Genomic DNA, 23631 nt, shown 5'->3' on the forward strand with positions numbered 1-23631 from the left:
TTGTCTTGCATCAGCTAGGTCTCAATGTTTGCAGTAGCTAAGATACACAGCGTTCACAAACATCAACGCTATGTATCTTAGCCAGGGTTGGGGGTACAGGCAGAACTCTTACCGTAATATATAGCGATGTTTTGAAACACGTTTATGAAAAAATATGTGAAATTTAGTATACTGGCCGTGACAACGTGATTTTCATTATATGGACAAGACTTTTTTTTATGGATGACAACTTCGTTAATGTGAAGAGTCACGACGTTTCGAAGTATGTTCTTATTTCTTCATCTCACTTCCTCACCATCAAGGTGCTGATGAAGAAGTAAGAACACACTTTGAAACGTCGTGACTCTTCACAGTAAAGAAGTTGTCATCCATCAAAACTCGTGTCTTTATGTGTATTATTTCTAAATGCCCGTCGAAGACTCTATGAAAGTGAGAGTTAACAGGTCTGTGTCTTAAGCCAGACTTGGGATAAGGGTACTGGCCAATTTGTTTGAAATGACACAGCAAGGTCTTTGAGCTTGACCATCTGAAGTTAAGCATGGGGTGCTGAGGACCAAAATATCTATACTGGACATCCCACCAACACCAGATTGTGTGAAGCCTGTATCAGTAAACATAAAACACATGGTAACACGATGATGCTTTGGACAGTCTGCATGTTAATCCACTAGAAATAACTTTGGAGATGCTTTTTTTTTGTAAGCTCCTCTATACCATCAAGCCAATGATGCATTCCACTTACCCATGAAACACAACTACAGAGAACATGCAATAAGGATCATGGCACACATAAGGGACATAACTCTGAACATTCACCCCTCAGATGACTGTCCCCTTTTCGACTCGCTTTAGACCTGATGTTCAATAACCCATGCTTGTCGAAAGAGGCAACTAACAGGATCAGGCTGCTGACAATGACGCCAATTGTCATCGAGTCCCAATTACGTAGAACAATGCTTACGTTGTTGATCACTGGATTGTCCTCTCTTGACTCAATTACTTACAGACAGCTGCCATATAGCTGGAGCATTGCTGAGTGCAATGTAAATCATTCACTCCCTAATTCACTGTCTCATTCCTATGAGTTACCACCATATTGTAAAGTAATCCGTGACATTCACATAATTCAACTAAAATTTTATTCAGATTATATAAATCACAAAACATAAAAGAATGAAAATCTAAATTGAGAAACCTCCAGCAACAATTATATCTATATATTAACATGGCATTGTATACATGTGTATATGGATATATCTCTTCCAGCTAAAGCAACAACAATGTAAATAAGATCTAACACACTTTTAAATAATATAACTATACCTGAATTTACATGTCACATGCCTTCCTTAAAAAAGTGGGTGGGGGAGTGCAGGAAGACAAGAGGGTATATTCCCAGGTACTTTCCAAATAACTGGTTAATGTTACAGCACTTATCAATGCACTGTAAAATCGTGAAACTATACTTTCAGTACAAATGAGAAACTTTCTGAATAATATGTGGAGAGGCCGGGTAAGTTGATTTATAAATCTTCTGGCAATACTCCAGCAATATCATGGCCGTGACACCAGAGAAGAGGGCTTCACAGATTGTACCAAACAGGGGAATCAAACCCAGAACTTACACATCCCGAGTGAACAAATTAACCACTGGGCTTCAATACAATTAAGAATAATATGTGTAGGACATCTGACTAGTCTGGGTTTTTTGAAAAAGCCATAAATTATGGTGTGATCCAAGAATTGGATGTTCAATGATCCATCTAGGATTGAAACTGTCAAGGGATGACATAAATATGTCAATGATAAAAACAAACAAAATTCTGCTTATCAGTTTACTCCAAACTGTTCAGTATATGGTTTGACATCAAGGTCATTATCACAGAAGACATCAGATAAAGGGAGGTAACTGAGAAAAACACAGAGTTTAAGGTCATGAACCTTTCACTTTATCAATATATTACTTCCTTTGATAGATAAGATAGAATATTTCATAAAAAAAAAAACTAAAATAAATAAAAACTATTTCATATTCTTCAGATATGGTTCACCTGAGATCTTCACGATCTGGAATGATTACTTTTAAATTAACCACTATTTTTCTTTGGCTGATCTTGAGAATGTTGATATGCTCAAATCCTTTTACACGACTAGAATATCGTTACCTATTTTCTCGCAAATTTGTGTCCAAAACAGATGTCTCTTTGGGGTGGGGTGCGGGGGTTTGGCGGGGGTAAATGTTTCATTTCTTTTATATTAGAACTGACATCTGTAGTATCCAAATTTATGGCAACATAATGACAGCATCAGGTGTAAAGTATACAAATCTGCACACCTATTTATGCTAATACCTGCATAAAGGTACAAACATGCTGACATCAACTCCTATGTCAATAATAAAAATATCTAATGATAATAATCTTAATATTCATCATTTACATGCAACAGACTTTAGACAAGGACACAAAATTCATGACATCTTTCAGCGCACACTACTATATGTAACCACTTGCCCCATTCCATGACCCACAAAAAGACTTGTTGCAGAACAGTATGCCATTATTGCCAAGATTCGTGGCAAAGCAGTCAAATTGTACATAGGAAAATGTATTTTGATTCATAAAAATGATGGCACAAACTTTGAAACTTTGCTGAACTATGGAAAGCATAATATAAACAAATAGTTCTAGGCCACTTTCATCTCCCTGCCCTTTTGTTTTTAGACAAGGCTCAGTCATAAACATAGCCACGGGAGGGGTACAAGTTGCCATCCAGGATGCCAGAATGACACAAGTAGTTACAAATGCACAAACTACAAAAAAAGCTTAGCTCATACATTTGTCCATCCTCGATATCTCCAGGGTATACGTTCCGAAAAGTCTCCACTATACCCATCTACAGGTTGGCCCTGATAATTTTATTAACTCCCTTTGCGGGCTCCGCTTTCTCACAGTAGCCAATCAGCATGGTCGCCGCTATAACCGAACTTGCCAGTGCCAATAAAGGTAGCAGTTGCAACTGCAAAGGTTTGCTTGCCGTGTGACTCACAATTTGGGGAAATCATACAGGCAACTTTATAGGTCTGAAACCTTTTTAAAAACATATGCAAGAAATCTATCTACCTCTTTCAGAGAACCTACACATGGTTTGTTTGCCAAGTTTAATCGGTTAGAGAATTTAAAAAGCGAAAGTGACTTGTGACTGGTTTGCTCAACTTAACAGCGTAGACACCTGATTGGATAAAAAGCCAGCCAAGGAAGGTAATAAATTTATTGGGATGAGCCGTAAATGCATCCAGGGTATAGTGGAGACTTTTTGGAACGTATACCCTGGAGATATCGAGGATGACATTTGTCAGCCAATCAACAAATAGTAACTACTGTCTCTACAGAGACCGTTTTCTTCTTTATGAAAACATAAACGGAACATAGGAACTACTTGCTTGGTCAGCCAATCAAACATCATAGAATCACTTGCACTTTATACAATCATCTTCAATAAAGAATATATTTTGCAAGTCAGTATCTATAACAGACAGGTTCTAACATTGTAAGTGTATTATATGGGTACACACATTTGATCACTCTTGCACAACATTTCAACATCAGCCGAACAACAAAATTATATGAAAGTACTGGGCCTAGATTTTTGAAGCTCTCTTAGCACTAAAACACGTACCATACACGTAGTGCCACACATTACCAATAAGTTACATCTTAGTGCTGAGACAGCTTTGAAAAGCCAGGCCCTGAATAAATAGCCAAACACTATATACATTATAATAATAGAAGACTAGTATATTTTAGTACAATACACAAAAAATTGAGCACAGTGTGACTAGACATATTGGAAACAGTGGGGACAAAATATACATATACATGAAAAAAATAATGCATTCGGCAAAATATATTGACTAAAAGTAAAAAAATATTTTCAACAGATCAGATTATACTGAGGGAAAACATAGAGGATCCCATAAAAACACAAGTGTTCCTTTATCTATTGCCTAGGTTTCCTCTGAAGTTGTGTGGTACAAAGCTTGTGAAGGAACCAGGCAACTAAGGAGCTTATATGCTTTCATGTGATCCCTTATTTTTTTTCCCCCAGTATAGGTCATATCTGGATTATAGCAAAGTTGACAAGATCATTTCATACCAGATTAGAATATTTTCTAAGGCTCCTTTGAGCAGGAGGTTTACAGGTGGACTAAATGAGTTTAAACCGAATTGCCCACATCTCAATTCACATTTGTTGCTGATGAATCGTCGACTTTTGAAAGCAAAAGGACCTCTGTCCAAATAGCAACAAGAAGATAAAGTCATCAATACCCCAAATATGCCTACTAGTTATGAGTACACCACTAGATCAAGCTATGTGCCAAGTCTAGTGAAGAAATAGTGAATAGTTGTAGACTCCAGAAAAGAGCACTACCACAAGTTTCAGTCTAAGTCAAACTTGTTGCCATGGAGATGCCAAAAATATATTATTCAGAATTCAAAAACTACCTAAAGGCACCAGTACACCAACATGCCAATCAATGTGTCAAGTTTGGTGTAGAAATAGTGACAGGTTTTAGAGTTTTGCTCCGGAAAAGAGCACTACCAATTGCATTTGAAGTCAAACCTGTTGCCATGGAAATGCAAAAAATATTTTATTCAGAAATCCAAAACTATCAAAGGCACCAGTACACCACCAGAGAAAGCTATGTGTCAAGTTTGGGGAATAAATAGTGAATGGTTTGAGTTTTGCTCCAGAAAAGAGCACTACCACCAATTTCACTCGAAGTCATTTGATGCCATGGAAATGCCAAAAATATTTTAATTTTGTATTCAGAATTCCAAACCTACTAAAAGGCACCAGTACACCACTAGGCCAATCTATACGCCAAGTTTGGTGAAGAAATAAAAACAGTTTTAAAGTGCTCTGGAAAAGATAAATGTGCACGGAGGGCATTTTAATTAATACCCCTCACAAAACGCGCTTCGGGGTACAACTAGAACTAGGTCAAGAGCATGTGCACCCATAACAATAAAGAAACTGAAACAAACATCTATGATTAAGTAAGAAGAAAGGTGAAAATTGAAAGGTCAGTGACTATTTCTAATCCATGTAAATAACATTGTGTTTCAGTAAACTGAACTTATTGAACAGTGTTTTTTTGAAAAAGAAATGTTTTCACAGGCTCAAGTTTATTTTGTCAGGCTTGTTAACAAACAATATACAACAGGATGTCTTTCAGTATTATTTCAATATTCATGAAGACCAACAAGCAAACAAAGTAGTAAGAATACACAGATGAAAGGAAAACTGTCACCACTGTGATGGTCAGTTTTGTCAGCAAGAATTCTATTATTGACATAATGGGTGTATATAAGAAGCATGACTTCTTGTGACTTTTGAGCATCCATAAGTGGATTAAATGCACACTGTTATCCTGCACCACATGGGTCAATAATTTATTCTGCAAAATCTGCAATAATGGGTGTCAACAAAATGATGCTGTGAGATTGAGCAACAATACACACCACACCTCACCATATCACAATTTTATAACATCAACAATAGGGGTTTGTCAACAAAAGCTGGAAATATCTAAAGCATGAGTTCAGGCACAAACAAACACAATAATTAAGTGAATGAGTGAGATTGGTTTTACACCATTTATAGCAATATTCAACCAATATGACAGTGCGGGATACCAGAAATGGCTTCATGCATTGTTGAGAATCAAACCCAAGTCATAAATGTGACCACCCACCACAAGCAAACTCAATAAGGTAAAATCAGTTCTGTGGTCAAAGTTTATTCCAGTGGCTCAAGGACACTGACTAATTGCTGCGTCTGAAAAGACAAATAAACCTTAGTGATAAATCAGGCACAGACTCAAACCCATGATCAACGAAGTCTGGCATCCATTAGGAAATAATACTGGAACAAGTGTTCAAATGTGGAACATGTAGAATGTGGATCTGTGGATATGTAAAATCAGGTTCTGCAGAATGTGGCTCTGTGGAACCAGGTTCTGTAGAATGTGGATTTGTTGAATCAACTTCTGCAGAATGTGGATCTGCTGAATTAAGTTATGTAAAATTTGGATCTGTTGAATCAAGTTCTGATTAAAGTGGATCTGCTGAATCAACTTCTGCAGAATGTGGATCTGTAGAATCAGGTTCTGCAGAATGTGGATATGTTGAATCAACTTCTGCAGAATATGGATCTGTGGAATAGGAATCTCTGGCAGGAGAATATGTGGAATGTGGTTGTACAAAATGAGGCATATGGATCCTTTATGGAGTGTAGATCTATGGAATATGGTTCAGTGTGACCAGTGGAATGTGCATCTGTGGAATACATACTGTGGTATCTGAGAACCAGTAACTTTGAAACATGGATCTGTGGATTGTGGTTCTCTGTAATATGGAGCCTGATACTTTTGGAGTGTGGATATATGAAATATGGAACCTGGAGCCTTGGGGCTAATGAGTAGGATAGGTGTTTGTAGACATAACAAGCAATCAAGGATATGACGGGTGTCTGTGGACAAGATATGAGTGTGGATATGATGGTTATCTGTGGATATGATGGGTGGGCCTTTGGGTATGTCAGGCGTCTGTAGACATGACATGTATCTAAGGATATGACAGATGTCTTTGGATATGTCAGGTGTCTGTGGAAATTTCGCGTGGGTCCGACAGGTGTCTAGATATAACAGGTGGGCATATGGAATCAACAAGTATCTGTAGATATGACAAAAGTCACGGAGGACAAAAAGCTGTGGATTACAACAATCTGTGGATAGAATGAGATATGTTTGTGAATAATACTGCTATGTCAGACATTAATTTGACAAAAGTATATTTTCAAGAAAACTATGGGAGCATCATCAGCAGCAGCAATATGATGTCAGAATACTTGACTGATTCCAGTATTTCACATTAAATGAAAGACATCGTATATGTGAAGCCAATACATAGGGCCCTATTGTCCCTCTGCAAGTGTCAAATCCAACTGGTATGACTGTAAGTATGCAGATTATTGTATTTGCTACCAAAGCTGACAAAGAGTGTTCTCTTCCATTTAACACTTACAAGATGTCTTTTAAAAACTTTGCTAATCCCTTAAAACATGAAGATGTTAAACAAAAATGAGACCTCAGAAAACCTTGGCCTTTCTTTCCAAACTTCAACTTTAACATAACATATCACTGTTGATAGATTATAAAGACAATGCAAGGGAAGCAACTCTTTGATCGATCAGTCCAAGTTGTGTAGTGATGTCACATACCATGTAATCTGGACATCCCTATCACATGTCAATTCAGCATTTTCAAAGAAGAAAATATATCTTTTCTCTCAGATCTGGATGTGGTCATGCTTAGGAGAGATTCTTGGAACAGACCCTGGAACAGACTCCTGGAACAGATTCTTGGCACTGATTTCCTGGAATTGATTCAAGACAAATTCCAGGATCTGATTCCTGGTCTTAATACCTGCAACCAGCACTCTTGACCAATTCCGAGGTCTCCCTTACTGATCCTTCTCCGGGTCATCAAGATGAGGCTGGTATCCCAAGGGAATCTCTGCCCACTTCTGCCTCTCCCCTCCTGCCAGGATCCCATACATGATGGCACCACAGCCATATACAGCTGCCGCCAGATAGAAGATGATCTGCCATTGACCAGCATTGCCCTGGAAACCATTCCAGAGATGGGTTAAAATAATGTTTTGCATCAGCATTATCATTTACATATGGTAAATATAGATTTCTGTAGATATTCAATATAAAGTTCTCGCCTGGGACAGTTATCTTTTCGCTTTAACGTAATTTTTATTTTTCTATTTTCATGCACTGAAACATGTCACTCATTTATTCATTCATTCATAAGAAGAAGATGTAGAGGAACACAGAATGCATACAGGTACAAAAGCTATGGAAAACCTGCCTTGTTATCATCCTAAGCCTATTAAGACTTTAGAACCCGTCAAGATAGATATTTAGCAGCAGCTATTTGTTGGAATATGTGACTAACAGGATCCAGTGGACAGGTTCAGACTTCCTTGAAAGTCATTTCAGAAGTTGTACAGATGAACAAAAATGGATAGTCAATTCCTTTATTGCAATGGGTGTGACGTTTCGGTGTAGGTACTAACACCATTATCGAGCATCACAAAGAACTTGGTTTTCCTTCATGTTCAGACTTGGTGTACACATTTCATCATATCCGAATGTGGATTTATCATGGTTTATGATGTCATCAGATTGTCTGGTCTAAACTTGATTATTTTCAGACCAGAATAACAAAACTGGAATTATCCTGAGTGCAGTGATAAACTGGTTGGTTGGTTCTTTATATGGTGGCAGTCTGTAAATAACTGAGTCTGGACCAGACAATCCAGTGATCAACAGCATGGACATCAATCTAAGCAACTGGGTTACAATGACCAACCAATGGTCAACCAAGTCAGCCAACCTGACCACCCAATCCCATAAAACAAGCAAACAAACAAAGAGACATCCAGTTTGGCAAAGGGGGACAACTGCAGCTACCTTGCTGGTAACAATGGCACTGGTAAGGCTCGGGGAGATGATTCCAGGAATGGTGGCAAATGTGTTGGACAGCCCCATCAGGATGCTTGCATACTGCGGGGCAATGTCAAGATGGTTGACACTGAATCCAGACCAGGCAAATCCCCCTAGACCGACGGCAATGGTCAGACATGTCATCCCAGCAACAGGTGTCATGAGATAGCCAGCGGCTATCATAAACACTGCCTGGATAGCAAATGCTGAAAAACAGATGTAGAGGCATCATGACCATGGTGACCTTTAAAATGACTATGGTGTTTGATTGAATCAGAACAGGAAATAGTTACAAACACAGACACAGACACACAGAGACACACACACACACACACACACAGACACACACACACAAACTCAGACACGAACTCAAGTTGCCGTCATTTTGAAGGTGTCCAGTAATCAGATTATGTGATTAATAATGGTACATCCTCATATAATTATTCCATGCAATGATTTACACCCTGTACTCTGATGATTTTGACCTGCAATGGAGTCCACCTTCACAAGATCGAGACCCAACATAGGAAATCATGTAGACCACTTTTGCCATGTCCACAAGCTTTTCTAATGGCAGATTTCACACTGCCCGACCTTGACATCAATTCATCCAAGTATGTAGATAAGAAACGATTCATCAAGGTTCAAACATCCACCAAGACTATATAAACAAACAACCCTCAGAACAAAAATAGTTCACTTCAGAAACCCGAGCCATCAGTCCAAAAAGGCTGCTGTTTAGTCACTGTCCCACCTTACCCCCACAAGTAAATATCCTCCTGACGATGCCAGTGGACACGCCAAGTGGACCCCGCATGATGTCAGCAAGATGGCCGCTAGTCAACACAACCAGGCCCATCACCAGGTATGGCAGAGCAGCCAAAAATCCTCCCTGAAACAGATGCAGGTCAGAATATATGACACAGTTACATGCACTCAAACTTCACACATAAAATGAAACAGTATACTCTTCTGAAACATAACAGATAAGATAAAACTGTTCATTCTTCTGAAACTCAAACATTGCATAGTCATAATATTATATCAGTAAGGGGGCAACGAGGTAGCCCTTAAAGCGTTTGCTTGTCTTGACTAAGAAACAGGTTTGATGCCCCATATGCACAACAATGATATTGCTGAAATATTCCTAAATAGAGATAATTCTTCATTAGTTTTCAATGACAATGTACATCTGTCAACACTGTAGTACTATCAGAGGGGTACACAAAGAACGTAGTCTAGACTACCAGTTGTCCGACTTTCATTTTGTGGAAGTCGCGGTGGCTGAGCGGGTTAGGCGGCAGACTTTGTGTGCTGGCGATTAGGTGCCTGACTCGGTGCGAGTTCGAATCCCGGATGGGACTCAACCAAAAAAGTACTAGAATTTGTACTTTACTGAGAAAGTGAAATCCCAAATATGACATATGTGACATATGTTGTGTAAGGTATGTAATAATACTGAGAAAATGATCAATTCTCAGGTAAGGTGAGCTAACAAATGCACCTGATCCAGTGCAGTGTGTTGATACTTACCCCCAATATTATGGCAATCTAACACCTTGGATTAGCCAGGTAAGTTATACTAACAATACTAATCAAATAAGGTGAGGTATACTCACCACTAGGTAAGGTGAGGTAATAACAGTCATCATCTAGATACCTTGAGCTGGAAACACTCATCAACTAGGTAAGGTGAGGTAATAATAGTCATCAACTAGGAAAGGTGAGCTAGCAATACTCATCAACTATCTCTGGTGAGCTAACAATATTCATCAACTGTCTATGGTGAGCAAACTCATGAGCTAGGCATGGTGAGCTAATAACTCACCTGATCCAGTTTAAAATGCAGCACAGAGTTGAGGAAAGTAGGCAGCTCAGTCAGCCAGGTATAGAAGCCCCAGTTCTCGGCAAAGTGAGCCACGACAATTGCCCACACCGGCAGTGACGTCAACATGGACAACCATGGTGGGTGGATCCTCTGTAACACAAGGCGACTACTACATGAAACACATACTTTTGGCACTGAGTACACTTCTGTCTCATGGAGGAATGCTTTGTGACTAGAAAATACAGGTAAGCTTGTGATGTCATTACAATTCTTGTTTTGTTTGTGTCATATTTCTGGGTTACATCAGCGTATGAAATGGGCTAGATTTCTGTCAGATTGTCACAATTTACAGCTAGCTAGATCAACGGTGTGGTAAAATTTTCAGAAAACATGTTCCTTACATATGAGTAAATTCACCTTATCTTAAATTCTATTTATTAAACTGAGCATTATATTTTGACTTAACAATTCCTGTTTGAACATTTAGCTATTGCATCATGTCTCTGGCTCAGTGAATTATTTGTTAAGCGATATTTGTTCAGAATGTCTGGTCTCATTCAGTTCATTTTGAGCTGGTAACATTTTGATGTTGCCAGCCCTGATGGCTGGCTGGGTTTTTGGCTTATTTCATACACTGGTAACAAATGTTACCGTATATACCAGTGCATACTGCAAGTTTTTCATACCTAGAATGAGGGGGTCCCATCATACGCGGGTATACACGGTACATTTGAATTTGACCACTTTCTAAAGAGCATTGAGGTGTTTTTAAGATTCTCCATTTAGAAATGATGCCAAATCAGGCGTTTCAATGTAAATTTCATCATCTAACACACTCCAATATTGTATATTATTTTGAACATGTTATGTTTTTTAATGTACTGTGGCTCTCTTACTCTTCACTTGTTTCACGTTGCATCCCATGTGATCAATCAGATCTGTCTGAAGTGCTCATAAAATCTCCAGTAAAGTGAATGCTATCTGTTGAGCCATGACGATCCAAGTTAGAACTGGACTTCAGGTACCCAAGCTTGTCGTAAACGGCATCTAACAGGACCGAGTGATCAGGCTTGCTGACTTGATAGACAAATGTCATTCTAACCCAACTGTGTAGATCAATGCCTATCATATTTGTCACAAGCTTGTCTTGTCCAGACTATAATTATTTTCAGACCGCTGCAATATAGCTGGAATGCTACGCTACCTTTGTTTGTTCATCTGTGTAGCCTATAGCCTGTTGGATGTACTCCAGCTCAAAGTTGCTGATGGTTGGATGTTTGGCTGGACTCTCCGAGATAAAGATGCACCAGAAGAGGAACCACAGAATGCCCACTGACCCTGAAGAGATAATAATCATAATTAAAACAACTATCAAAGTCTTTGGAATTGGCCCATATGCAGCCAAAGATGTATCTAAGCACCTACTCCTTGATAAACACAAATGGAATTAGGTATATAACTGTATAGACTGCACGCCACAAATCAGTTGAAGTTAAGCAACACTGGGTGCAGAGCGTCCTAGAATGGGTGACCACCTTTGGCAGCTTGACTTCCGGGACTTTCCAGGATTTCAGTCCTGCCCAAGAACGGGGTACATGTGATACATGTGGTCCCACCTTAGGCAGGTGAGTTTGTTCAAACTTGCCTCTGTCCATCAAGCAGAAGATGGATACCCTGTGGGATAAGTTGTGAGACTAATAACCTTCTAGTGCCTTACTAGCTTGGGTTATCTGGGGTAATAATGATCAGATTGTGCACTTTGAGCTGGATATCTAGCCTGGAAAAGGCACATTATAAATATTCTCATTATTTTATTAAATTTGTAACAAGTAACTAAATCTCTGTCAAACAGAAGATCAAGAAGTGGTAATACAAAAACAAAAACTGGTCGTCTTGGGGATAAGTCTAAAACACACTCTGACAACTGAGTCAACTTGTTGACACGGTAACAAGAAACATAAAAATAAATAGTAAAAGGCGCCATTTGACAATGTGATCAGTGTGTGTGTTAAGGTTTGCGAATGAATAGTCACTAGTTTTTATCTGGACATGAATACAACCGTAGTCATAGAAATGAATAAGTGAAGACAAGAAAGTATATGTGATCCTATACTGCTTTCATTGTATGCTGTAATAGTAATTTGAGTGAAATTCTAGAAATATATATTGGAACACTTGTAGTTTCATGTTTTCCTTATTCATTTCCATGATTACATGAACAGAGTCAAAGCCAAACATGCTGCCATGGAAACGGGAAAAATAAAAAATCTAGAAATCCCTAAACAGCAAAAATCACTACTTGTTAACCTGCTCTTGGTGAGTGCAATGTCTAGTGGATGAGTTTCCTTTTGTTATTGAGAAACAAAAAGGACGGACGGACAAACGAAAAACGCACAGATATGCGGATCACTGTATCTTTGAAGGAGAAACCAACATTACAATAGCTTGACTCTGAAGAACAGAGGTCCCATTCTTACCAAAGACATAGAAAATTGATTGCCATCCACCCGAGCTTGCTGCGAGGGACCCACATGCAGGCATTGCCAACACAGTTCCCAAGTAGGCACCTGCAGAAACATAGATACATTAACCATGGACACATGTATAAATACACTAGATGCATAAATGCCGGAAGACACGATGTATAGAGGCTGGAACACCAGATGTATAAAGGCTGCGACACTGGATGTATAGGAATTGAAACATTGGATGCATAGAGGCTGGAACACCAGATTTATAGTGGCTGGAACACCAGATTTATAATGGCTGGAACACCAGATTTATAGTGACTGGAACACTAGATCTATAAAGGCTGGGACACTGGATGTATAGGAATTGGAACATTGGATGCATAGAGGCTGGAAAACCAGATGTATTGAGGCTGGAACACTAGATGTACAGTATGGTTCAAAATTATTGAGAATAGCTAAAGCATTTCATATTATTAAACGAGAACAAATCAGGTAAAATTGAATGTATTGTGAAAGTGAAGTGACCTTTTCATGTTGTGTAGGTAACAATTTAATATTTTATCAAGTCTCCTTGAGCTTCACGGCACAGTCTAAGACGGGTAGGCATACTTCCTATCAGAGAGGTTAGTGTCTCGTGAGTTATGCTGTCCCAGTATCGGACCACTTCTCTCTTCATGTCTTTAATTTTTGTCAACCCCTTTTGATTCACACATTCCTTCATCATCCCCCAAATGTTCTCAATGGGATTTAAGTCAGGACTATATGCAGGAAATGGTAATGCAGTCACATTTTTCTCCTGAAACCGCTGCTTGGCATGTTTTGCGGTGTGTTTAGGATCATTATCTTGCTGCAAAATCCAGTCATTTCCATAAAACACATGTGCACTTGGAAGGAGAAAATTATCTAATATGTTAGTGTAGCGTTGACTTGTCAGATTTCCCTCAAACACACACAGCGCGGTCGTTCCTAATAAGGATATCCCTCCCCATACATGAAACTTTGGGCTGTATTTAGGTCGTCGATACAACGGTGCTGACGCAGACTTTGTCCATATTTTCACATTATTGGGATATACCCATATTGAGCTTTCATCAGTAAAAATCACATTTTCCCAGTCAAAGTTTTCATGTGCCAAACACCACTCAACACGCCTGTCTTTATGTTCTTGTTTCATGAGAGGAGAAGTAATTCCAGTCTTTTTCTCCCATCCAAGATCAATCAAATTTCTTCTAACTGTAGATTTTGATACAACTGTTGATCCCCTTTCTATCATTTCATACCTGATGTTGGAGATGCTTGCCCTTTGCTTTTTAGACGCTAAAATTCCTAGCCGGACGCGATCTGAGAAGTCCAATTTTCTGGGTCTCCTTGCTCCTTTCTGGTGCCCCAAATCCTTTCCCTCTTTAATATTCTTCCTAATCCTATACACAGTAGAAAGAGGAGTTCCTGTTCTCTCTGCCAATGTATTTACATCATCAATTCCTTGATTACACAACTCAAAAATCAACCTTCTTTTATCTTCAGCAGACATTGTTGACAGTGCTGAGGTAAATGACGTCTGCTACAGATTCAGGGGAGGTAACTCTAATTGTACTATACTCAGTAGGCCAAGATGAGTTACCTCCCTTATACCATTACTTAGTTTTAAGTATCAGTGAATCGGTTGAGGTGTTAGGATAGCTCAAAGTAAGAAGAAAAATTCTCAATAATTATGAACCAGACTATATATATGGTGGAACACAGGATGCCAGCACAACAGGGGACTCATGTGGAGATACTGAAACACAAGACATGAATGTACTGGAACACAAGATGTATGATGACTGACCTGAGAAGGCAAATGTGGCAAGTTTTGTCTTCTCCTGTGGTGGAGCCCACTTGGACCACATGGCATGGATGGCTGGGTATGTCACGCCCTGGAACAGAGCAGATAGTGAGGGCTTACTCTCTGCTCAACAGCACCAACACTATGGGCTTATTCACATATCTTAATGATGAGAATGAATTGAAGACACACACAAGCAGCGTTTTAAATTGATGTCGATTGTTTGGCTCGAATCCAACTGAAAACCACTCAGACCCAAAGGTTTTATTTTCTACTGGTCTTTATTGCTGATAGTTTTTTCACACCTAATAACTAAGAGTATTATTTTTCAGAAAACATCATTCTTTAATTCCTAGCTTTCAGGGCAAACTGCGTGCACAAGTATTCTCTACCTCAAACAGTCCCTCAATGACTCGGGCAGCTATAAGGAGATACACACTCCAGGTAGCGAACACCGGCGTGAGAATGGTCAGTAGGGCGGTGACAAAGATTCCTCCTCCAAACATATACTTTCCTCCAAATCTCGTGGCCAAGTATCCTGGCAACACATTTTTATTAGGAACATGTAAATACAAATATTGATACTGAGTGACCAAGAATGCATATTATTAATGTATTGTTTAGCTAATGACACATCAACTTACTCTAATCCACTGATTCACACCAAGTTACTCTCATCCACTGACTCACATCAAGTTACACTCACCCACTCACAAACATCAAGTTACTTTTCACTCACATCAAGTTTCTTCAACCAACTGACAAATATCAAGTTACTCTCAATCAGTGACACACACCAAATTACTCTCACCCACACTGACTCACACTAACTTACTCTCAACCCCTCACACTGACTATTAACCAACAGTTTCACACCAGCCAACGCACATGCACTAACAATTGCCAACTGACAACTATGGACTCTCACTTGCTGACTCACCGACTCACACCAACCGACTGACCTGCATCCATTGACTCACCTCCAGGCAGCTGAGTGAGGATGTATCCATAGAAGAAAGATGACAGCACTACTCCCTGCAAGTTGTTGTCCCAGTCAAAGTCCGGAGGAGACACCTGTAGTGTGGTGACATTCATGGTTATCAAGCATTTACAGCAAATCAACCCTACCTGAACAATCTATCAACCAATCAACCATGTGAGTGAGTCTTGCCACCTAATCCATTGGCTGCTGGGACCCATTTGTCCAATGAACTGGAAAACCATCAGTCAACTTCTTCATGAAACCTTTGAAGGGCATTCAGAAAAAGAAAGCATAAGAAATGCAAGATTTATTTATGGATTTAATACTTTACTGTCAATAAGACAGGACGTTTCAGAGTGTATGATTGCTCCTTCATCAGGCAGTTCATAACTTTTTTGTGGCAATAGATCTGACTACTGTTAACACCATTGTCTTTTTCTTGATAATGGTGTTAGCACCTATGCCATAATGTTGCAAATGTACTTGTGATACATCACAGATATATTCATCCTTACCAGTTCTTACAAATTCACAGACGAACAAGATATATACTGAAAAGCAAACGAAACATCACTAGAGATTATGCAGATTTCCAATGGCTTGCTGTCACTGATGTCCAGTTAACCTAGCCATTGCTGCTGCGTTCAGAAAACAAGAGAACACTTGCCATTCAAGCAGGCAATTTATGCCTGACTGCATGCATGGGGAACATGCATCTCTATTCCAATAGTGTGTTTGAGCAAACTCTTCCCTCTTAACAAGTTTAAATATTGCTAATGTCAATCTCAAACAAACACAGGCTATGCGATCATGATTCATGTTTCCTCAAACTTGACTTCCAGTGTAAATATAAAGAATAGGTTCAGGTACTCCATTGATACGCCATTTCCAATTTCATGATGCTTCTTTAGCAGTTCAGCATATATTCCAGCTACCATAGAACCAAGCTATTCAACACAGTACAGAGGGAGCCTCCACTGACTGAAAAATAAACATGTTCAGCTCACCACTGTAACATTCCCATTCAGAAGTACTGTTCGGTTTTTGGTCATCGCAACGATGGCGACACTCAGATTCACTCTCAGAGCATAGACATTACCTGAAACAAACACCAAATCAGATGTGGTGAAATCCTCAGCACTGGCAGGAGATCCAGATATGGTGGACTCATGAACACTGAGCATTGCTTGAATTTAGGAAACATTGCTCAACCAATAACTTGAAATGTATTCAGCAAAATGTCTCAAGGTCAAATTTTAAAAATAACTCTTTGCCTATAGAAAAGGAGTCAAACAGATTTGGATGTTTTAGTTTTGTCCTGAATAAGCACGATCAATTAATATGTTGAACCCAGATATCTTCCATCAAAAGTCAGTTCAACAAACAACTAAAACATGTTGATTGCAAAAACAAGAGGTTTCAAATCACAGGTAACTACCTCTGATTAAAACAGATGATTTAACAACCACACTGATGCAGACACTAATATTTACAGAGGAGAACTTCTTTCTCAGTCCTCCTCCACTGGCATATTGGAAATCAGTTGAACTTTCTGCTTATTGTATTTTGTGTCTCAAAAAATCAGTGACGTGAAGTATTTCAAAGTGACTTCTTGGATATTAACTGATAACTGATCGATTGTAACAGTTGTTGTTCATGGGTTGCTTGTTGATACACAAGAAAGTATTTCCGTAACATCTATTGCTTACCGCTCTGATCGTTGATATTTACCAACAGTGTCATTGTAGCAGCTAATGCATAGGTTACGAATTTGTTAGTGGTTTGCGAGTAGTATTGGTAAAGGGTTGCCTTATGAAACCAAAAATGGCTGAGAGCGTCTCATCTGAAGCTGCAATGTTTTCTTCGATGAACATTTTGGTTTATGATGCAAGGAACTATGGTGTTTATAAAGTTGTGAAAGGAATTGTGGACAAAATAAGGTTTGCGACAACTTTGTATTTTAAATGAAGAATAAATGTTGGAATCTTCAAAGATTGTGTTTTGCTCACGAGTTGCTTTGAAAACCTAGCGGACTACCGCTATAGTCATAATAACAGACTCACAGCGTTTAAAGGACCAAACATTACACAATACAATACTGAGAGGACGATTTTCAACCTATTTGATCTTCAGCAATAGGTAACCTATTTAGCACTAAATATTATCACCCATAAACAAACTTACCAAAGCCTAGGAATGCCATGAAGGCAAGAACATAGCGTTTAGGAACGGAGAAGCCCATCCATCCACTTGTGTCCCGTCTGTTGGTCCCTCCTCCACCACTCTCGCTGTACTCGTGGTGGAATGCTGGTTTGATGGCAGCGCGTTCATCGTAGAGCTCTGAAGACGGAGAGTCTGTCGCAATTGGCTGGTGTTCGCTTTCCATACCTTCCTACAGCAGTTGTCTCCCTTGAACAGAGAACGGATGAGTTTGTTACTTGTTAGTTATAGTCCATTTGGCTCAAAAGCAAACCGATAAATTGCAGTGTAACTTGAAAACTAATAAGTATAACATACTCAGTGACAAGCTGATCATAATCAAAACATCATACCAATTCCGTAAAGATTTTACAGAATTTTTGTCCTAATAAGAAAATTGTTTAACAAACTATCATTAATATATATTCATTATTACGAGGGGTGTGTGCAGAGAAAGACACAGCCAGGAGTTTGAGAAGTATGTGCACAAGGGCCGAGAAAGTTCTTTATTCATTAACCTGCGCTGTGCTGTCTCCATTCTCTCTGGCACATCTGGCTGTCCCTTTCTCTGCAGTCTTCCAACATTATAAACAGTGAACTGTGTCGATATTTTAATGATTTATTTTAAGGAAAAATATTCTGCAAAAACCTCACAGAGTTGGTATGAAGTTCTGATTATGATCAGCGTTTCATTGAGTCAACAACCTCCCTTGGCTGGCTTTTTATCCAATCAGTTGTCTATGCTGAGAATTTGAGCATACCAATCATAACACACTTTCACTTATTAAATTATCTAACTGAAAACCTTTTCAACACAAATGATGCACAGGTACTCTGGAAGAGGTAAGAGATCTCGTACATAACTTTTTGGACCTGTCAATTCATCCATATGATTACCCTCAAAATCTGAATCAAACTTTCTTTCGTGGCTAAGACTGCTATTTTTGCTGACTGCAACTCAGGTAATCGGCTACTGTGAGGATGCAAAGGGAGCTAATAAAATTATCGGGCCATAGAAACATCTTGGGTGTAATGGAGATTTACTGTAACCCATACCCTTGAGAAAACTGAGGATGTGTCATTCCAAACGGCGTGAAAACATGATTCTTGTTGGTCCTTTCCGGGCACTCAGAATTAATCGATACAACAAGGACTGGTCAGCTTGGAGTCAGCATAATGTGTCTGAGTGGAGTATTCATGCTCAACTACAGCATGGTATGTGTAGAGAACTAGCACCATGCTATCAGCTTAAGTCTGAGCTTGTACAAGCCATACCCACACATGTATCAGTCCCCCCTGGACTCCACGGCAATTTTTTAAGAATCCCGCGGCAACCTTAAGAAAATTCTGCACCCTATTTTTCAATATTCTGCAAAACATTCTGCAGTTAAAACATTTAGGAAAAACAACAAAAACATTATACAGAATTTAATAGTTTGATTCTCAAACACAGATATAAAGTTAAGTCGACAGTACACATCACATCTTTAGTAAGTTTGATGACACAACACCAACATCTTTCACTGTGTTTGAGAATTCGTAACTTTAATGCAGACGAAACAACTTCCAGCTTTATGCAAATAACAATTTTATATTTAAAGTAAATCTGAAATAATTTCAGTTTTCAGAATGATCGATTTTGAGAACGTAACTGCAGTGTAAAATTCACATATTATTATTTGAAAGACGCCAGACGTTTTTCTGCATGGAATGGTAAATTCCGCGATTTTTTCTGCAACTGAGGAATTGCAGAAACCAAGAGGGACTGACATATGCACATCATCATATGAGTGAAATATCCTTCAGTATGACGTTAAATTCACCTCACTGCCGCAGTGCATGAGTCTGCTATGTAACAGAATATATTTGGCGTCACTTCCTTGCGTAATAACAGAACTAATACATACCAAATCCAGAATATCAACACTAATGCTATTTTTATGAAATGTCAACACTGACTGCATTTTAAGGTCAAATTGAGACATTTTAATGTTTAAAAAAGTGAACTGGATTAGTTCATTTTTATCATTGTTTTGTTGGAAGTTTCCAATCTATATCTGTAATATTAACGCTTTCATGCAACCAACAAAACAAAACATAATTAAAACATGATCATCATTTATTCATGACACATAATATGCATTTCCGATTATGAAAATGTAAATAAATAAGATAGTAGGCATACAATCACAAATCAAAAGTGCAATATTTGGTATTTGGGTTGTAGTACCCTCAAAACGAAGTAACCAGGATACCAAACCCAGTCAGTGTAGGTGGACATGCACTTAAGTGTAATGAAGAGTTTCATTGGCTGGTTCATTTTCTCATAATTACGTAACCCTCAGATGTGTATATAATAGAGATGTTGGGTTTTGTAAATGTATGCCCATTTTTTCTGCCTTTGAGTTCAATCCAACCAACAAATACTGAGCTGCTGAATTAGTGTATGGCTGGAAACTGTTGTTTGTCCATGTACTAAGCAGGACTTGAAACTGACAATCTGATTTTGTGCTGGTTTTCGTCTGATCCAATCACCAAATTAAAAAGGATGTAGTTTGTTTGCAATTAGCAGTGATCAAAACATGTCATCATAACTGCTCAAGTATCGTATCTGCCTGCTCTGTGTAATTATATAATGTGACAGACACAGAAAGCAGGCGCATTTATGATATGTAGCCTGATAGGTGTTATGTTCAAGGTGCATGTGGTCAGTGATTGAAGTTGTGTATTGCATACTGACATTAGCAGAGAGCCAGGCAGACACACAGGTGTCAATACAACAGATATTGAGCTTTGTCTTGACAGAGGCTGCTTATGTTTTTTTTTAATGTTTCCACAGGCATGAATTAAAACGTTTGTAACCTGAGCATTGTTAACAAAGATATCAGTATTTCTTATGCTACATTTTCTTGAAAACTTGATTTGCAAATATGCCATTTTACCCCCAAGAAGCAAGATGTTGGAAAAATAAGAAAACGTATGAAACCAGAGTATGTTTTAACTGTAGACCAAAACTGCTTGTAATCACAAGAAACATCTTTTGTTCTCTAACCTCGACCACAGGTATGATCCTTGCATGCATCACTTGCTGTGTTTTCTTCAAGTCGCCCTCTTGGGAATAAACCATCAATGCATCCCAGTTCAAGCTGTGCAAACCTAATAACTGTGCATGCACTATGTGCGCAGCACAGCATAGCTGTTGAACCACTTTTCATCCCAGGTAGGGGGAAAATAGCGAATTGTCTGAACTCCAATTAAGCGAGTTTTTTTACAACACATTATTCTTCATCTATCTAGGAAGAATATGCATTTTTGATCATTCGTTAATGTAAGTCCATACCAAAAGGTATAAAAATCTGCAAAGCTGAGTTTTGCATTTCATGCCACCTTTAATAAACACAATTATGCAGGGTTTTTTTCATCACATTATTTTTCATCTTTTTACGTTAAATATGCAGTTTTGATCATTTGTTAGTGTAAGTCCACACCAAAAGGTATAAAAATCTGCAAGGTTGTGTTTTGCATTTCATGCAACCCTTCCTAAACCCAATACAAATTCAAAATCAGCTAAAATAAGTGAATGAGACATGTTTTACAAGACACTGAGCAATATGAAAACCATATTATTATTGCATGGAAACACAGATAAAGTCAAACAAATTGTACTCGTGGAGTGCATGGGAACTGAATCCTCAAGAAAGGTAAATGGAGACAAATCACTTTACCCCACTAGCACATTAACTCTATACAAGTTAACTCTACACAGTAATTTTGTTTGCTTGTTGTTTAATTATTCCAGCTATATGCCGCCAGTCTGGAAATAATCAAGTCTGGTGCAGACAATCCAGTGATCAAAAGCATGAGCATCAATCAACACAGTTGGGATACAATGACAAGTATTAACCAAGTCAGTGAGCTTGACCACCCGATCCTGTTAGTTATCTTTCAGGACAAGCATCAGTTAATATAAACCAATCTAATTTGGACCTTCGTGTTAAAGCATAAATGTGATCATTTTCACCTATGTCAATCCTTGTGTACTGTCAAAAAAAAATAGGGTGATATTTAACTTTGTGAAGAAATGGATCATATTTTAAAAATCAAATATTGTTGTAGCCTGTCCTCATTAAAAGTGTCACATTTCTACATTTCACAAATTCAAAGGTACATTTTCAGCTTGTGTCTTAAATTACGAAAAATGATTTTGTCATAATTAAGCTGCATTATCAATTTATATGTAACGTCAGGTTTAATTCTTTAAGTTTAACAATCTGAGTGAAATGCGTTTCTTAGTCAACTGAAATGACGAGCATGGTATAAACAAGCGGTAAACTGAAAGCTTTAAATAGCATGAACTGAAGAATGCAAAGTTAAAAGTCATATTCGATGAGACTAAAATATGTTAAGGATAACACGCCGCCAGCTGTTCGCGAAATCAAAGATCATATTGCGACGTCATTTCAGTTTTAACATGCAGTAAATTTGCACCTGATCAAAACATATCGTCTTATTAACAGGTGCGCATGCTGAAGACACGAGGGGCATGCAAACCCAATATGTTGCCTCACCTGTCAAACTAAGCCTGCGCCAGATTTGGAGAGCCTCCAACAAACGGTGTCGACAGAAATAACTACCGATGCATAATAGATCCGATCAGCGATCTGCGTGCGACCTGCTGGGAATGTATTCATGAGAAAACTGTAGACAGTACGAAATGTAGCATTACATGAAGTATACACGGGGGACGTATATGCAACTTACTGGAAAATGTTCAACGAAACATTTACATGAACAAGAGTATCCTAAAAAACGGGCTTGTTGCTAGGACCATTTCAATGTGGTTAACTGTAAACTAGTCGAAAATATGATAATGGCTGGAAAGTGATTATATTTCATGTCAACGAAATGAATGCACATGTTGGAACTTTAACAAAAAAAATCGTCTTGTGAAAGTTAATATTTAATATTGAATAAGGAACATAATTAGATCGACTGATCATTGACGCGACACTGCGACCTAATTCTTTCCGCATTCCATCGTTTTTGTAACAACGAATTTGATTGGTTTGTGTTATTTCGGCCATCTGCTGTTGAATAACACGGTTTTCCCCAATTTCTCAGAATTCACGCGTGTGAATAACACATCATGAACTTGGAGAGTGTAGTGAAAAGCTGACTAGTTGGAAAAGAAACCCAGCGTTTCACACCATCGAATAATATTCCACGCACTGACGGCCCCCAAATCAACATAATATTTGGTGCCTTTGCATTTCCACGATAGAATTTTCCTACAACTAATAATACTTGCAGAAATCGTCTAGTGAATGATGACTCAACACGTGTGATTTGATTATTAACAGAAATAATTACAGTATATAGGGCGCAATGCCCATGCGTACACGTGAAGCCTTGCTCATTGTCTCCTCCTCGGTGATACAGTGGCATTATATTGTTGTTTCAAAACTCTCTCTCACTACGATGTCGTTTCAGCAAAATATGTTTTAAACGTGACAGGAGAGTTCCTGCGATTTCCATTTTGAAAGTGATTTTGTAGAGCACAAAGGCATCTCATTCATAGAGAATTTCAGTTCAAGATTTCAAAGATTTCCGAGCAAGATATAGACAACCACGAAGTCTTGATTTTCGCTAAGGGTGGTTGGGTAGCCAGGTGGTTAAAGCACATGTTCTCCACGCCGATTACCCAGGTTCGATTCCACACACGGGTACAATCACAGGCGAACTGTAG

The 23631-nt window shown here is 38.6% G+C and overlaps 1 protein-coding gene across 2 annotated transcripts; it reads right to left on the reverse strand.

Annotated features, from left to right (window-relative positions):
* Positions 1 to 1128: 1128 nt before the first annotated feature.
* On the reverse strand, positions 1129 to 22507 carry LOC137287654 (sialin-like). Of its 2 annotated transcripts, XM_067820047.1 has the most exons (13): positions 22454 to 22507; positions 17871 to 18095; positions 16694 to 16785; positions 15685 to 15778; positions 15097 to 15242; positions 14708 to 14795; positions 12886 to 12975; positions 11613 to 11746; positions 10409 to 10558; positions 9340 to 9472; positions 8548 to 8786; positions 7490 to 7688; positions 1129 to 5841 (listed from the first exon to the last, which is right to left on the reverse strand). In XM_067820047.1, exons 2-12 carry the CDS (start codon positions 18070 to 18072, stop codon positions 7527 to 7529), a joined length of 1530 nt encoding a protein of 509 aa, XP_067676148.1. In that variant the 5' UTR covers positions 18073 to 18095; positions 22454 to 22507; the 3' UTR covers positions 1129 to 5841; positions 7490 to 7526. The 2 variants fall into 2 exon arrangements, with proteins under 2 accessions (XP_067676148.1, XP_067676139.1); XM_067820038.1 differs by having other exon boundaries at positions 1129 to 7688.
* Between the last annotated feature and the right edge of the window lie 1124 nt (positions 22508 to 23631).

Source organism: Haliotis asinina, chromosome 1 (genome assembly GCF_037392515.1).
Source record: "Haliotis asinina isolate JCU_RB_2024 chromosome 1, JCU_Hal_asi_v2, whole genome shotgun sequence".
Taxonomy (NCBI): Eukaryota; Metazoa; Mollusca; class Gastropoda; order Lepetellida; family Haliotidae; genus Haliotis; species Haliotis asinina.